Source organism: Drosophila innubila, assembly GCF_004354385.1.
Source record: "Drosophila innubila isolate TH190305 chromosome 3L unlocalized genomic scaffold, UK_Dinn_1.0 0_D_3L, whole genome shotgun sequence".
Lineage (NCBI taxonomy): Eukaryota > Metazoa > Arthropoda > Insecta > Diptera > Drosophilidae > Drosophila > Drosophila innubila.
The window spans coordinates 5,253,158-5,268,975 of record NW_022995376.1 but is presented as its reverse complement, the minus strand read 5'-3'; the positions used below and the strand labels follow the sequence as shown (position 1 = coordinate 5,268,975).

Below are 15,818 nucleotides of genomic sequence, written 5' to 3'. Positions count from 1 at the left end.
TTTTCTTAGATTCGTTTAATTACATAGTTTATAAAGCTATTTAACTGTTACATCTGTAATTAGTCGTCACAAGCAGAGTTTAATAATTAATTGTGTAATTAGAAAAAGGTATGTGTAGATTTGTGTCTTAGCATATCGCTGTGTGGGATGTGTGCTTGTTAAAAGTAGAAAAATTTACAATAATCGCAAAAAATACTCTTTTACTCGCGGCCATATGCAAAATGTTTTCTTTGCTTCTTTTTTTTTGGTACCAACTTTGTACATTACATATTAGAAAACTAAACAATGCAACAGCGACTGTTGCAAGATCATTAATGCATTAAGTAAACAATGGCAGCCATCAGTGTAGTGGCCAGGAACGAAGTCTGTCCGGCAATCGCTCCAGATCGGCAGTAGTATTCATCACAGTTTGCCTGTGCTATGGTCTTGTACTTTTCTAACACAGCCGACCAGTTGCAGAGACCAACTTTGCACCAATCGAGCTGCACGGCATTCTGATTGAGGAAGAACACGACCTTCTCCTTCTCCAGATCCGCGGGACATTCGTATTTCACAGCCACAAAGTTGGCAGCAAATGGACCCAACAAACTTGTTTTCCAACGGCGACTTGTCATCGAATTGTAGTTGTCTGCACGCAGTGGAACATCATCCTTGTTGATTCCCAGCGCGGTTAGCAGCGTCTGCAATCCCGTCGAGTGGGCAAAATAGGCCACAACATGGGGCGATACTGGACTGCTTAGACGGGTCAACATATCCTGCACGGCACGACAGTTAAACCGTGAATTGTCCTCAAAGCCATAACCCGAGCCATAGTAGTACTTGAGATCCTCGGCATATTCCATCACGGTCACGTGCTCTGGAAGGAAGGCGGCACACCAGACACTCGTGCGATCCACTTGCCAGGCCTGCTCATAACGGCACATATCGAACATCAGCTTGATGTCCTCCTCGCCCATCATCTTGAAGCTGCAAGGATAAAGCATTAATAAGGATCTGCAAGAGTCTTTGGATAGCTATGGAATTTTTAATTTCGCATTTTGAGCATTGTCCTCCAAATTAATGGTACTACAACATTTTACGAACACTTATTCTTTGTCAAAGTATTTAAAATACAATATTAATTATTAAAAAAAAATGACGCATTTAAAAAAAAAAACTAGTTTGCTATCAGATTTTCCGTTTTTTTGCGTTCTTAAATTTTTTCCAAAATTTAATTTGTTAACTACATTTATTTTCAAATTTCCCAATTACAAGTTTTCTAGTTTTGTCATAGTAATTTTTTAAATATGGCAAATATGTTTATATAAAACGTACCCTAAGCGGCGAGCAATATCCGACATGGTTTGATTCCACAAGTTACTCGAGCGATATTTATGGTACTCGGAACCCACACCCTTGTAGTTCTTGTCCTTGAAGTCCTTGCAGTAGTCGTAGGGACGCAGCAGCAAATCCTCATCGGGTATATCAGCTGCGGCGGCCAGCTTACTCTCCCCAAAAAGACCCTCGGAAAAGCCCTTAAAACTCTCCATGGTGCGCTGTGTGTCCGTGTGACGGAACTGCAAGTGAGATATAATATTAGAGAGGGTATTACATTATATAGGGTATGACTAACCAGATAGTAGGTATCGTTGTACCTACTGGGCAGCACTGTGGGATAATAGCGTTGATATAACTTCGCTGTGCCGCGCAGATCGTCATAGCCCTGACGGGTCAGATGCTGCTCCATGTCCTCAGTAATACTGGCATTCCATTTCCACATCTTAATGGCAATCAAATCCTCTTGACATAGAGCATCCGTATCCGGTTTTGTCCTCAACTCGCGATAGTTCCTGACAATCAAATCACGCAGCTGAAATAGGGCAAATTACATTGGCATTAAAGAGGTATTTATTTATTCGTAAGTAATAATAAAGAAAATGGGCTTTTTAAAAGATTTCAGTTAAAAGCCTCCACAATTTTGGAGAATGCTATCTTTTGGTTGGTTTAAACTTTAAAGGCTCGAACAACTTCAAAAGTTCTTAACTTTGGCAAGACTTGACCGATTTTCAAGCGGAATATCATTTTGATCATTATTTGGCGTCTATTTTGATTCTGCATCAAAATCTTAATTACTTAGAAAATTCGATATTTTGGTCATCACTGTCAAATTTGTTCATACCTACCCCTTGACACTTTATCGAAAATTTCAAACTCTCATAACTTTGCCAAAATTTAATAGACTTTCATGCGGAATGTCATTTTGATCATTATTTGGCGTCTTTTTTGACTGTGCATCAAAATCTAAACTACTTAGAAAATTTAATATTTTGGTCATCACTGTCATATTTTCCATACCTACCCCTTAAGACTTTATCAAAATCTTCAAACTCTCACAACTTTGCCAAAACTTAACCGATTTTCATGCGGAATGTCATTTTGATCATTATTTGGCGTCTATTTTGATTGTGCATCAAAATCTAAACTACTTAGAAAATTTAATATTTTGGTCATCACTGTCATATTTTCCATACCTACCCCTTAAGACTTTATCAAAATCTTCAAACTCTCACAACTTTGCCAAAACTTAACCGATTTTCATGCGGAATGTCATTTTGATCATTATTTGGCGTCTATTTTGATTCTGCATCAAAATCTAAACTACTTAGAAAATTTAATATTTTGGTCATCACTGTCATATTTTTCCATAAACACCCCTTAAGACTTTATCAATAACTTCGAACTCTCATAACTTTTCCAAAACTTAACCGATTTTCAAGCGGAATATCATTTTGATCATTATTTGGCGTCTATTTTGATTCTGCATCAAAATCTTATTTACTTAGAAAATTCAATTTTTTGGTCCTCACTGTCATATTTTCCATACCTACCCTTTAAGACTTTATCAATAACTTCAAACTCTCACAACTTTGCCAAAACTTAACCGATTTTCATGCGGAATGTCATTTTGATCATTATTTGGCGTCTATTTTGATTCTGCATCAAAATCCTATTTACTTAGAAAATTCAATTTTTTGGTCCTCACTGTCATATTTTTCCATACCTACCCCTTAAGACTTTATCAAAATCTTCAAACTCTCACAACTTTGCCAAAACTTAACCGATTTTCATGCGGAATGTCATTTTGATCATTATTTGGCGTCTATTTTGATTCTGCATCAAAATCTTAATTACTTAGAAAATTCGATATTTTGGTCATCACTGTCAAATTTTTTCATACCTACCCCTTGACACTTTATCGAAAATTTCAAACTCTCATAACTTTGCCAAAATTTAATCGATTTTCATGCGGAATGTCATTTTGATCATTATTTGGCGTCTATTTTGATTCTGCATCAAATTTAATTATTTTTGTAAAAAAAATTATTTTTCTCTATATCATGGGTTCGATGCTAAGGGTCCCCCCTTTGAAATTTAGAAAATTGAAAATTTTAAATCTCAAATTATCACTTTTAATCAACTCCTTATATCGTTGTATGTATAAAACAACACTTTAAATTTGATTCAGAGACCTTTCATTTTTTTGTAAAAAATCATGTCGAATCGGACAAAAATTTTGGGTTGTAAAGAGATTAGATCAAGGGTTCGACCAACTTCGAACTTGCATAACTTTGTCAAAACTAAACCGATTTTCAAGCGGAATGTCATTTTGATTTTGGTTTGGCATCTTAATTCATTATGCATTCAAATTTTATTAATATTGTTCTAATAATTTTTTGTATTATTTTAAATCATTTTAAAATAAAGCTTAGCTATAAATCTAAATAGTAAGAAATTTTTGATTTAAATTTAGAGTTTGGATGATAATCGGGAAATAAGAAAGTTGACTTACTTCTTCCAATCGCGGAGCCTCCTTGATGGTGTTTGCCGTGGGCAGTCTGGTGCCATGTCTATGGAATATCCACATCTTTTTGGGCTCACAGTTGGGCACCTGATACTGCTTGTCAATGTTGGTGCTCTTGACAATCTGATAGGCCGTCTTCGAGCTGAATTGTCGCGTCTGCAGTCGCTCGGAATCCTTGCCAAAGCAGTAATCATTCTCCGCTGCATCAATCTGTTCCCATCCCAGCAACGCCAGCAGCGTCGTCAATAGAAGCAGACGCATGACTGCAAGAGAGAGAACAGTGAGGAAGGACATGAAATTTAAGTGGCCGAGCCTTTAGTCGATATCCTTGAACTGTCGTCCGAGTTTTTCCCAGTGTCATATGTGAGACAGGTGGGAAAAGGGGGAATGGGGAATGGGGCGTCAATAGGTGTGGCATTTAAATTGCTCTGCCAGCGTCTGCCAAGGAGTTGACTCAAGACAATAAAGGAAGGGCCAGTCCCTTGACTCTGGCGGAAATTCTGACGAAATTTCCGCATAAGGAAAATGCCAACACACATTCACACACACACACACACACACACACACACACACACACACAAATACACACTGCCATAGAAATTAGGCTAATGATTTTGCGACTGACAAATGACTGCAGTTTTATACCAGCTTTACCTGCTGTCCTTAGTCATCATAAGCGCCACCTCGAATTGGGTCAAGATAGTCAAAGGGGGTTGATCATAAAAACGCATGTAATGGTTCAATTTGTAGCCCGCATCCTAAATTGATTCATCATCAATGTCTCCCCCTTCCTTTCAATGTTGACACAATGCTCATTTAATTGACAACTTTGATGTGTGTGTGTAATTCAAAGCAAGCCAAGAGTTTATTCAACTTTACAAAAAGTTAATTTGTGTTAAATATGAATTTCAAGAAATTGTTAACTTCGTTAAGCCCGACCAAGGGTCAAAAAGAAATGGCCATGGCCTTGTAAGTACTCAAAACAAGTTGACACCTAGACTTTCAACACATGCCACGCCCACAGTGTGCCAACAGCCGCCACATTCGGTATGGCAGGTCTCCTGACACTTATCTACTTCACCGACTGGCGCCTTGTCACCAACTACATTCCCCTCTATAACACCAAGTACCCGAAGGAGCCGCAGAAATGAGGCAAGCAGCGGTAAGTGCCACAACATGTGGCAACATATTCTATTCCAAATGTATATTCTAACATATCTCCCTATCTTTTATTTCAGTTTCCCTTGTTTTCTAATTTTTAATGTCTCCTACAATTTGTTATCGTTTCGTCCACGTTTTATTTGGCTTCTTCTGAAGGTCTACCAATTGCACAAATAAACAGTCGGATTTTTCCAAAATATACAAGAACTGACGCGTATGTCTTTTAAGAGAAAATGCATTTTGGAACCGCAATGCAAAAGTAAATAAATTGTTGCTAAATCAAAATAAACAAATTGAACACAACAACAAAATGCTTGTAATTTTAATGCTTACAAAAATAGCACAATATATGGATTAGATCGAAGTGAAAATACTCTGGGTAAAATGTATTGAGTGAAAAAAAGTGAAAACTCTATAAAATAAATTAAAATTTATATGATATACAAAAGGTATCCGCTTAGTATTATGATATATCGTAACTACAGCAATAAGTAGCAACTGTACCAAATTTCAACACTTTTTATCTAAGGAGAGCCGAGTTCGCATAGCACAAGTGTACTAAAAGCTGATTACAATGAGCTTAGCTTATTTATTTATAATGATATCAAAGTAATATCTTAAGTAAAGCAAAGAGCAGCAAGTGTACCAAATTTCAAAAATATTGATTCAAGGAAATCTGAGTTCACAGAGCACAAAAAGACTAATTGATGATTATAATGAGCTTAGCTTATTTATTCATAATGAATTCTAAGTAATATCTTAACTAGAGCAAGAAGCAGCAAGTGTACCAAATTTCAGAATAAATTATTCAAAGAGAGCTGAGTTCACATGGCTCCAATGAACAAATAGACCATTATAATAATTTCAGTTTATGTATATAGAAGAAATCTCCAAGCTGTTTAATATTGCCTATGGCAAACAAGCTACCCTATATTAACAAACACTTGCAGGGTATGCAAATAGTCCGTGTTGAGGGCACATCTGCTGCGGCAGCCTCACATCTCCTGTCAGCGTATTGTTGTTTACAACTTTGCATCATCTTCGCTCAACGCTGAATGCAATTGTGCAACTTGTTGCGCCAGTGACGTCAACATGAGGCATGACAGAGGTACAGACTTGGAAAGAGGGATAGGGACTGCGAGGGGGAGACGCCCTAAGTGCTGCTGGCAGTTGCAATTAACTTAAGCAATTTTCTATTTTCAATTACGCACAGATCGCACAATCAACAGGCAGCTGTTTAACCGAACCCCCCTTTCTCCCCTTTGGGGTATAAAAACTTCAAGGCCATCTGCTGATCTTGCCGATCTTGCAATCTTTTCCACTTTTTTATATTGAGAAGTGAATTCCAAGAGCGTCGCATCCATTAGATACATATTCCAGTGGGTGGGGTTGCTTATGTAATTGCACAATGTAAATTCGCACGCTACCCCCTGCCCCTCTTAACCCCCTACTCGCTTTTCTTTAACCCCCAAAACCCCTTTAAGTCGTTCAGTAGTGCAATTGAATGCGTCGCCTTTGTTTTCTCAATGTGAAATTAAAATTCCAATTTGACTGCCGTTGCCAGTTTGCTTAGCTCAGTTTATCAAACCACCCACCACCCCACCCGAGGTCCCCTAACCCCTATCATTCCAACCACCAGTTTTTCAAAAACCGTATTTTATTTTTAGTTATTCGAAATTTTATACATTTATTTTATTTGATTTATGATTTTATGTATGTTTTCATTCTTTCGCATAACGTACGTGACATTCGCTAATTTCCCGACTAGTTTTTCTCTGTTTTTCAGTAATTTGAAAATTGTTGCCCTCGTGCCGGTTTTCCGCGCGTGTTTTCTCAAGCGGCAAGTAAATCAAATACAGATTTTCAAAATGCCACATCAAATTTGCGCACTTCATAAAGAGGTTTGGCTATAGAAATGGAACTGCCCAGTGTCCAAAAACCCAAAATAAAAATTAAAAGTTCAAAAATACCCTGTACGCAGCACAAAGATTATATTGAGCGTCTACATAAAAATTTAAATAAAAGTTAAAACAATTTTAAAGTTTACTTGGTAGAAAGTTGCAGAGAAATTAAAACAATATCTACTTATAAATATTATTTATAGACCTTTCTCCTCAAGTGCATAATACCCTATTATCAGTTAGATTTACTGGTCATTAAAAGTCATATACAATCATAATTTAATTGATTTGTTCTGAATATGCACAGATTGACCCCAAAACAAACTCCAATCTAGATAGATCATTGAACTGTGCTCTAAAATTTTGCAGCGTTACGCCATGTTGCAGTTGCTTCAAGTAATTTTTGCTGCCAAAAGGTGAATGACAAACACGCAACAGGCTGGCACGCGTTTCGGGCGCGTTTTGCTGGCGTTTTAAAAACGCCAAGTGTCAAGAAATAACTCGTGAATTGGCAAGAGATTAGAAAAATCATTAAATATATAGCTAGCACTATCAAAAGTTGTGAAAGGTGTTTGATAAAAGACGACAAATGACAAGCTGGCAGTTGACAGGCGTTTCTCAAGCGTTTTTGCTGGCGATTTTAAACGTAAGATTTTTAAAGATAACTGATACATTATTGTGTTGTGGTCAAAACGATTAGATGGTATTCAGAAAATAGTGCTAGCTAATATAACTGTTAATGTCAAATAAGCCAAAAATGTAAACAAGAAAACAGGCGACTAGCGAGCGTTTCGGGCGCGTTTTCCTAGCGATTTTAAAGGAGATTAGCCGAGTAAAAGCGGCTCAATTGACGAGGGACTGCCAAAAATCGCAGCTAGTCTTTAGAAACTACTTAAGTATGTTGTGTGATATTGAACATTACTTTGCACATGAGTGCAATGCATATTAATTAGCGGAAATATGCAAAGGAAAAAGAAAAGAGGAAGAGAGGAAGTGGAAAAACGGAGACTAACTGACATTGCACAGTGGCCAAATTAGCATAGTAATGATGCTCCAAGAGCAATTCACAAACATGGAAATACACGCAATAAAGACGAGTCTACCGACGGATCGGAGACTCCGGACGGAACAGTCTCTTATTTTCGGGGCGATGTCTATGTCTAGACTCAAAGTTAAAAATTCGAATGTGTCTGGTTAATATTCAAGACGGGGGACAAAGCAACCTTTGGGAATCGATGGAGAACTTTGTCTTGCGCATTTTAAATTAAAGACTGCGTCAGAAAACATTTCCCAAATGATCAGTTTGATCTTCGGTCCGAGCATTAGACATTTAATTTATCACTTGTACGAGTATTAACATTGATAGGCCCGGCAAGAAGAAGAAGAAGAAGAAAACCTTCCCCCCCTTTGCCGCTTTTCCTCACCGACGCGCTCTTTCTATTTTAAATTATGTGCATAGCTCTGACCTTAAGGGAATTTACAGAAAAGATAGCCGAAAGTGTGTGAGAAAGGGAGGGAGGTGTTGAGAGAAGAAAGTGAGGAGCATAGAACATTTCCCCACACATATTTTGAGTGCTGTTTGGAATTTTGTAAGAGCTCTTTCAGACACATTGGAATTCGTGTTGATATTATGACTAGAACTTGAAATATATTTTGGCAAACAAAGCTGCCTGCGTGTGGAAAATACTTAAAAATAATCAAAGACAAAACAAAAAACAAAAACTACTTTTGACCGGGTTGTTTTTTGGATTGTGCCCAGTCTTTGCCATGATATTTGAATATTAAGTAATCCACATTAAAAATGGAAAGCGCTGTCGAATTGTTTGACATCAAACACTACTTTTGGCAATATTCAAAAAAAGATCTGAAGCAAGCTATACCAGAAACAGGAGGGGGGTATTGTCTTTTGGTTAAGGTTAAGTGCAACAACTGCAACGGGGCCAAAAAATACTCAAATCATAGCATCAAGATCCGGCAAATTTTTGACAAATTCTGCAATTTATTTAATATAGCTGAGCTGTGTGGAAATACTAAATATTAAATAGTAAATATTAATTATATGTATGAATGACGACAAAAATGAAAACTATGGAGGCTGTCCACACACATATCAATAGAGCTGAAGAAAGCGAAAATTAATGTTTCTCAGCTGCGAGAAAAGCTGTCAGAATAAATCTTCTCAATTTGCAGGTGTGCAAGGAATCGAAAGAAATTATTAAGATATTTCAAATTTAGTTATAAGAGAGCTTACATAGCAATTTTCAGCACTCTAACTTTGGTAGTCTCTGAGTTCACAGAGGTAGACCTGAGCAACGATACTATGTAAGCTGTTTGTTAAGATATGTAAACACTGTAAAGGTGCGAAGTTGTCTGTGACTGCCTATTACAAACAATTGAACAATATTTACTATTTTAACTCATCTCTACTGAGTACAGGGTATAGCTAGAAATGACAGAGTGGAACCTTTCAAAAACGATTAAGAAAAAGTAAATAAAATCTAAAATAAAAATAATATATATATAGAATATTGAAAGGAGAACGTAACGAAAAAATTGACAAAAATGAATTTATTAAATGAGCTTAAGACAGAAAAAATTGCTTCTGTATATATAGCGTTTATAAATATTTTCTTTTAAAAAGATTTTTTATACAAAAAGACACGCTTATTAAAAATAATCTTGAATAGAGGCAAAGTCGTTCTTACATCTTAACTAAGTACAGGGTATAACACAAAATTACAGAGTGGAAATTTTAATGAGCGGCAAAGAAAAACAAAGTCAATACACGGGCCTATAACCGGTTTTTTCCAGCGCCTACACAAGTTGTTTTTCATTTCAAACAAATTTTCAGTTTGCCGTTGAAGTTGGCCCAAAAGCGGGTCGAGATCAGGTAGACCAGGTAGCTTAACAAACGAAGCGTCAACAAAAAGTACGAGAATGTGTGTGACATTCTTCAAGTTACATATTTGGTTGACTTTGGATTAGCATGAGGACGGCATTATTTAATGAGCCACAAAATGGAGCGTGTTTAATTAGTTAAGCTACCTATCTAAATCTGTTTATGGTGCGAGTCGCGTGCCACAATCCCAGAGGCGAGTCATAAATCTCAGAACTGTTTACCGGGTTTGAGTTTGCGAATACCGGAATGTTGTTGGTTAAAGCTCCTAACTTATCTATAGTAGGTGTTTTAATTGTCCGAGCATTGTATGATGTACATAGTTAAGTATTTGATTTGAAGATTGCAAGTGGGTTTAGTGAATTTGTTAATTCATTTGAGTGCCAGCTAATTATTTTGATTGCGAGTCAAGTTTGGCGCGTTTAAAAACGCGTGCAAAACGCAATCAGTTATTTGCAAGATTACTTTTGTTGGCTGGCTGGAAAGGGGGTGGAAAGAGGGGTATACCTTAAACCAGCTGTCAGTTGGCAATTGTTCAACAATGTTACGTCAACATAAGTCTCAACTATTTAGAACCAATTGTTTGGCTGTCCTAAAGCCGCAGATCAGTGAACTCAGAATGGGAAGACGCGACTTTATTTGGATTCAAAAGTTTCCAAGTCAGAATCGGTTCTCACGCTGCGTGGCTAAAACAAAACAAGCAGATAGCAGAAAGAGGAGAAACAGCGGAATTAAACGATTCCCAACTGATTAATGTGGCCTCCCATCAAATTTCAGCGATTTTCATTCATATGCAAAACGTTGGAAAACTCTTAAACAGGTATTGAGGTAAGCATTTTGTTGAGCTCATCACAAAAGTTGTTTTCATTATTATTGTTGTTGTTGGCTAAATCAAATGTCATGTCAATACGATTCTAAGGCGTATCATGTTTATTATATAATAATTTCTACACGATTATAAACATAAGTCAAATAAAAAAGCACAAACTGGTTTTATTTTAATTTTTCCTTTTTTTTTTTGGCTTACTGCAACAAATTTATAAATACTCGCAAACAAATGTCGTTTTACGTTTTGTGAATTAATTACAAATTACAAAACAATAGATAGCAAACATATATGTATAAATTAATGGGTAATTCAATTAAATTGTTTGCACTTGGCGGCTGATTGAAATCATTAACGGCAAATTAAATGAGAATAAAAACAACGACACAATTATAGAAGTTTTAACTGTTATAAATAATGTTATGATTATGATTAAGTATGTAAGCCCACACAGACCTATTGAATATTTGAAATGCACTTGAAAAAACGTAGTTTGTTTAATGAATTTCTTAACCGTTTCGCGCACTGGCTAAACGGTAAACTGTTGAAGTTGAAACGGTTAAACAAAGCGCACTCTCTACACTGAACCGCACGCGAACGCGTCTGCTGTGAAACTGACGCGACAAACGAGTGGCGCAAGCGTTTATAGCCTGACGTGCTGAGAGAGTGCGAGAGGAGAGAGCAAGCAACGAGTGGACGCTCTCTCGAAGAATGTTTTGTGTGGGAGAGTCTGACGCAAGCAGCGACGCGACGTCAGCTGCAGGATTCATTGCAGTCGCAGTCGCAGTCGACGCTGAACTATTGTCTTGATCCTAAATGCAAAGTGCGACCAGACTATTAATGATAATATATTAAGTATATATTAATTAAATATAATTTTAGCGCTGATAAGTGAACAATGGCGTGAGAGAAAGGCAGACAGACATATCAGTCTAGCCTTACAAATGCTATTAATCACAGAGATTGTCAATATTATATGTAATTTGTTTGAAGGCACTTCAATAATTATCACAGATTATTTTCTGCGTAATGGTTGATCGAGATACTTTGGTACTTGAAATTATCAGGAATTATAAATTTTGGCTTATTCGACACTTGAAAAGTGTTAGCGTCATAGGCGCTTCTATATCTATCAATATATAAATATAAGTGTTTTGGTTTGTTTAGGCAAAGGCGTCATTAGGTAATTCCTTATCCGACTCCATGCGTAGGAACTGCTCCAAGGCGAGCTCAAAATTCCAATTGGCCTCCTCTTGTACAATACGTGTACACCATCTGGGACGCAGGCCAGTTATCTCCTGGAATAGCAGCAATTTATGCTCCTTGACATCCACAGAGTCCTCTTCATTCTCATCCTTGACTGTAGCTTCATTTGGCAACTCGGAAAACTTAAAGGCATCCCTTTCCTGTTTCTTTGTGGGATTCATGATGTTGAAGCGCTCATTAATGATCTTCATACGACGCACTCTCTTGCCAACACCCTTAAAAGTAGAAAAGATTTTAGATATAATGTTGAGTTAAGAATTCACCTACTCACCAATCCTTCCGCTTCCACTTTAAGCACAAATTGTCTACTGAAAGCCATTAAAAGATCAGGCTCATCGCGCATTAATCCTGTCACATTAATAATGGCCAACTTGGCGTTGTAGTGCATCACATCCGTCTGCAGCGAGACATAATCATGGGTAACAACTGGCAGCTGCATGAGCACAGCTATAATATCATTAGCACCAACATTTACTCTGCAGGTGTCCAGCGAGTTCTTTAAGAGATTTCTGCTATGATAATTGTACTTATTGATACGCTTGAAGAGCTCATTAGATGGACGATTACAACGGTTGATGTCATAGCTGGAAGTCAGCGTAAATAGGGATTTATCTGTATAATATTTCATCATATTGACGCGTTGATCCAACTGCTCGAATTCACGTAGAAAAGGTTTCAGAAATAGTTCGCCTGTTAGCTCATAGGCAGCTGTATCGCATAGGAAATCTTTCTGGGGCGCCAATCCTGGTTTGCTATTCAAATCGACATCATCTAGCTTGAGCAGAGTTGGAAATATTGCCTTTACCGCCTTGATATACTCGCTGGGCAGACTATACTTTCTGCAAACGGGATTTCCATGAAGACGCAACGATTTCAGCGGCACATCTCCAAGTGAACTTATTTCCGAGAGGTCATTTATCCAGTTTTGACCCAAATCCAGAGCTTGAAGACTGCTCAACAATGATAGCGAGCGTAAATTATTGGCACTGACAATCTTATTATTGCCGAGACGCAGATCTATGCAGTTTCCCACGAACTTGCGTGAGGACATCCTCAAAATGCTGCTGAGCACCTTGGGAGAGCTCAAAAGGACAGTCACATTCTCCAGGCCATCTGTCTGCTGGAACTGCTCCAAATTGAGCACTCGATTAATGGCATTGAAGCGCTTTTGCACTGCCTGCTCGATGCATTGCTTGGGGTCGATGTGACCCTGCTTAAAGGTGCTCACATTCATGCGCAGATAGTAGGGAATGGTCCGATCGTAGTTGATCTCCTGCACATCGCCACTTGTCACCAGCTGCGGTATTTTCAATTGCAGATTTTGCATCTGCACCAGATGCTCGATCTGATCAAAGCAACTGCGCACAAGAAAACGATGTTCACCACCATCGAACTGCAAATGGAAAAGATTGAAAATATTATAAGATTAATAAATCATTCTAATTTCAAATATCTTTTATAAAAAATCAACGAATAAAATTGAAATATAATAGGGCTATCAAAATGAAAAATTGTTAAGCAAAAAGAAAGCATCAACTCGAAAGTTAAAAATAAGAACAAGTAAGAAATCCAGAAAGCAAGCAAGTAAAAAATCTAGTTCATTAATATTAAGATTAAATAGACTTGATTTTCCTATAAGTAAGTAACATCATTTTTTAATTAATTTTCGAGCTATTTTCAATAACGGTTAAAATTTTAAGAATAGAAAATAATTGTTTTTTTTGCTAGTTAGTTTTAGATTATCTCTTGTTCTTTTTCAATAAATTTAATAACAATACTAGGCAAAAGTGAAAAATCTTCATCAAATGTTTTTGAAATCGCTCATTTTTCGAGACATATCTTTTTATTTAGTGCTGCTTTAATATTGTCTTCTTAATAATATATTTTTGAATACATTTTTTAAATTTTTAATTCGTAGCAACAAGTTTTTTAGTTCTGTAAATCTATTTTTTCTAAAAATTTCTTTAATTTTTATATTTTTAATAAAATTTCTTATAGAAAATTGTTCGTACAGCTCACCTTGTAGTAGCAGGGATAAAACTCGCTTTGGCCAGGATCCAGCGAAATGGAGAAATAGTCAAAGATCAAATCCTTAGTAAACTCGCGCTGCGTATCAGGAATCTGTACATAAAGATTGTAAAATATAGTTGATGTAACAGCAAAGTAATCAATTAAGACCCACCAGGAATGCATGCCAGTCCAGACTGTTCCTAAACTGAGCTAGCGTCGACTTATTAGTCCAGTCAATCCTAGTGCCATCGCACTCCACATCCACCTCATAGTTTAGTGGAGTGTAAGTCTTGTACAGCTTGTCGAAAGGAATTCCATCCTGTAAAACACAAGTCAGTTAAGTTATCAGTACCAATTGCTTCAATACCTACCACAATTTGAAAGTTTTTTTTCAAGGGCTCCAAGCAGTCGGGATACTGTGACTTTTTGGTTATAGGATTATCAGCCAGCTTCAGTTGCTTAGCGCGAACACGCTGCAGATCCGTGCAAAGACGCACTGCAGAGCTAAGCTGCAAAATGGGAACAGTTAAGCATTAAGAGAACACTTTCAAACTGACGGCAACTCACTCGATTTCCACTGAGATCCAGCATTCCATAGTCAACATCACCAAAGAGTTTTAGTGGACCCAGGTCACTGATTTGATTCTGGGCCAAATTAAAGCCGTTAAGAGCACGACGACGATCGTCGTTGTTGTAAATGGTTGTGCACACAAGTTGCAAGGTGGCCAAATTGGATAAACGCACAATGACATTTTTGAAATAAGGATTGGCAGTAAAGTTGCTTAAATTTAGCACACCTCGCACACCTTCAAAAGTCTCCAGACTGTCCATGAGACGATCGATTACCTGTAATCATAAAGCATTTAACTGTTGTTCTCAAAGATAGTTTGGTTTCTCGGAATATCAAAATAAGGGCTCAATTTTCTTAATCCTATTTTTACTACGAAAAATTTCTAGTTCTTTAAGATATCTAAACCAACCTGACAGAATCTACATCTGGGTTTATCTTATACATCCTGACCAAATTTGGTTTAAATCGGTTTACTATATCATATAGCTGTCATAGAAACGCTCGATCAGAAATAATGTTTTAGTATGAAAAACTTTTATGTTTCTTGAGATATCTTAACCAATCTGGGCATCAAATCTTCGGCATGCCAAACACCAACTAAATGCCTATACACAGGGTATCCTGCTGTCGAGTGCGCTCGTTTACCTGTGAAATGATCATAGGTGGCGAAATTTGACTGCGATTGTAGGCAGCTGCATTCAGGGAGACGGACAGGTTGAGTTCGCTGCCGGAGGACACCTTAATGCTTAGGCGACGTTGGAAGAGCTTGTCCAGCGCTGCTTTACAGGTCCTGGCCAGAAAGGTGTCCACATGATGACCACTCTGCAAAAAGTCAACAGAATGAAATTTAAATATGAAACACAATAAATTAAATAACTTAATCTCACCTGATAGTTTACGGGAAAGAGCTCCTCACCTTCCACAGCTCTAAAGAGCGCATCCACTATTAATTGTTGCGGATTTGCACTAAAATTAAGAGCACCTTCATGATGTACACAAAACTCGATCCAATTCAAGCCGGGATTCCCGTCATACTGTTTGCACTTGTAGTACTTCTTTGAATCCCTGTAGTCGACCACAATGGGTTGCGAACGATCGCCAAAGTCGATGATGCGTGCCTGTGCTGCATTTAATCCATTAATAATATGTTAATTTTTAATTTAAATAAACAATACTCACAGCGATGTCTATTGGCGTGCATTTTAACCACCTCTGTTGCCAATTTAGCTATTTTATAGCTAGATCTAGCTGTTGCTCGTTATCATCAAAATTAATCAGCTGCTGAAAATCACAATTTAGGAATACCCTTTTAAAATGCAGCAATCGATAGCGAACTGCAGCTTAAA

At 37.3% G+C, this 15,818-nt stretch overlaps 3 protein-coding genes across 3 annotated transcripts; 1 reads left to right on the top strand and 2 right to left on the bottom strand.

Annotated features, from left to right (window-relative positions):
- Positions 1 to 11,245, bottom strand: LOC117786440 (multiple inositol polyphosphate phosphatase 1). The gene is made up of 5 exons (XM_034624703.1): positions 11,082 to 11,245; positions 3,830 to 4,104; positions 1,613 to 1,849; positions 1,315 to 1,556; positions 1 to 966 (listed from the first exon to the last, which is right to left on the bottom strand). The coding sequence occupies exons 2-5, from the start codon at positions 4,100 to 4,102 to the stop codon at positions 312 to 314; spliced, it is 1,407 nt and encodes a 468-aa protein (XP_034480594.1). The 5' UTR covers positions 4,103 to 4,104; positions 11,082 to 11,245; the 3' UTR covers positions 1 to 311.
- Positions 4,703 to 5,199, top strand: LOC117786442 (cytochrome b-c1 complex subunit 10). The gene is made up of 3 exons (XM_034624704.1): positions 4,703 to 4,810; positions 4,866 to 5,003; positions 5,080 to 5,199. The coding sequence occupies exons 1-2, from the start codon at positions 4,743 to 4,745 to the stop codon at positions 4,990 to 4,992; spliced, it is 195 nt and encodes a 64-aa protein (XP_034480595.1). The 5' UTR covers positions 4,703 to 4,742; the 3' UTR covers positions 4,993 to 5,003; positions 5,080 to 5,199.
- A 227-nt stretch (positions 11,246 to 11,472) lies between the features above and the next one.
- On the bottom strand, positions 11,473 to 15,688 carry LOC117786439 (nuclear RNA export factor 2). Its single transcript, XM_034624702.1, has 9 exons — positions 15,652 to 15,688; positions 15,360 to 15,595; positions 15,118 to 15,294; positions 14,469 to 14,747; positions 14,273 to 14,410; positions 14,074 to 14,220; positions 13,911 to 14,012; positions 12,163 to 13,284; positions 11,473 to 12,106 (listed from the first exon to the last, which is right to left on the bottom strand). The coding sequence occupies exons 1-9, from the start codon at positions 15,671 to 15,673 to the stop codon at positions 11,789 to 11,791; spliced, it is 2,541 nt and encodes an 846-aa protein (XP_034480593.1). The 5' UTR covers positions 15,674 to 15,688; the 3' UTR covers positions 11,473 to 11,788.
- Positions 15,689 to 15,818: the final 130 nt, after the last annotated feature.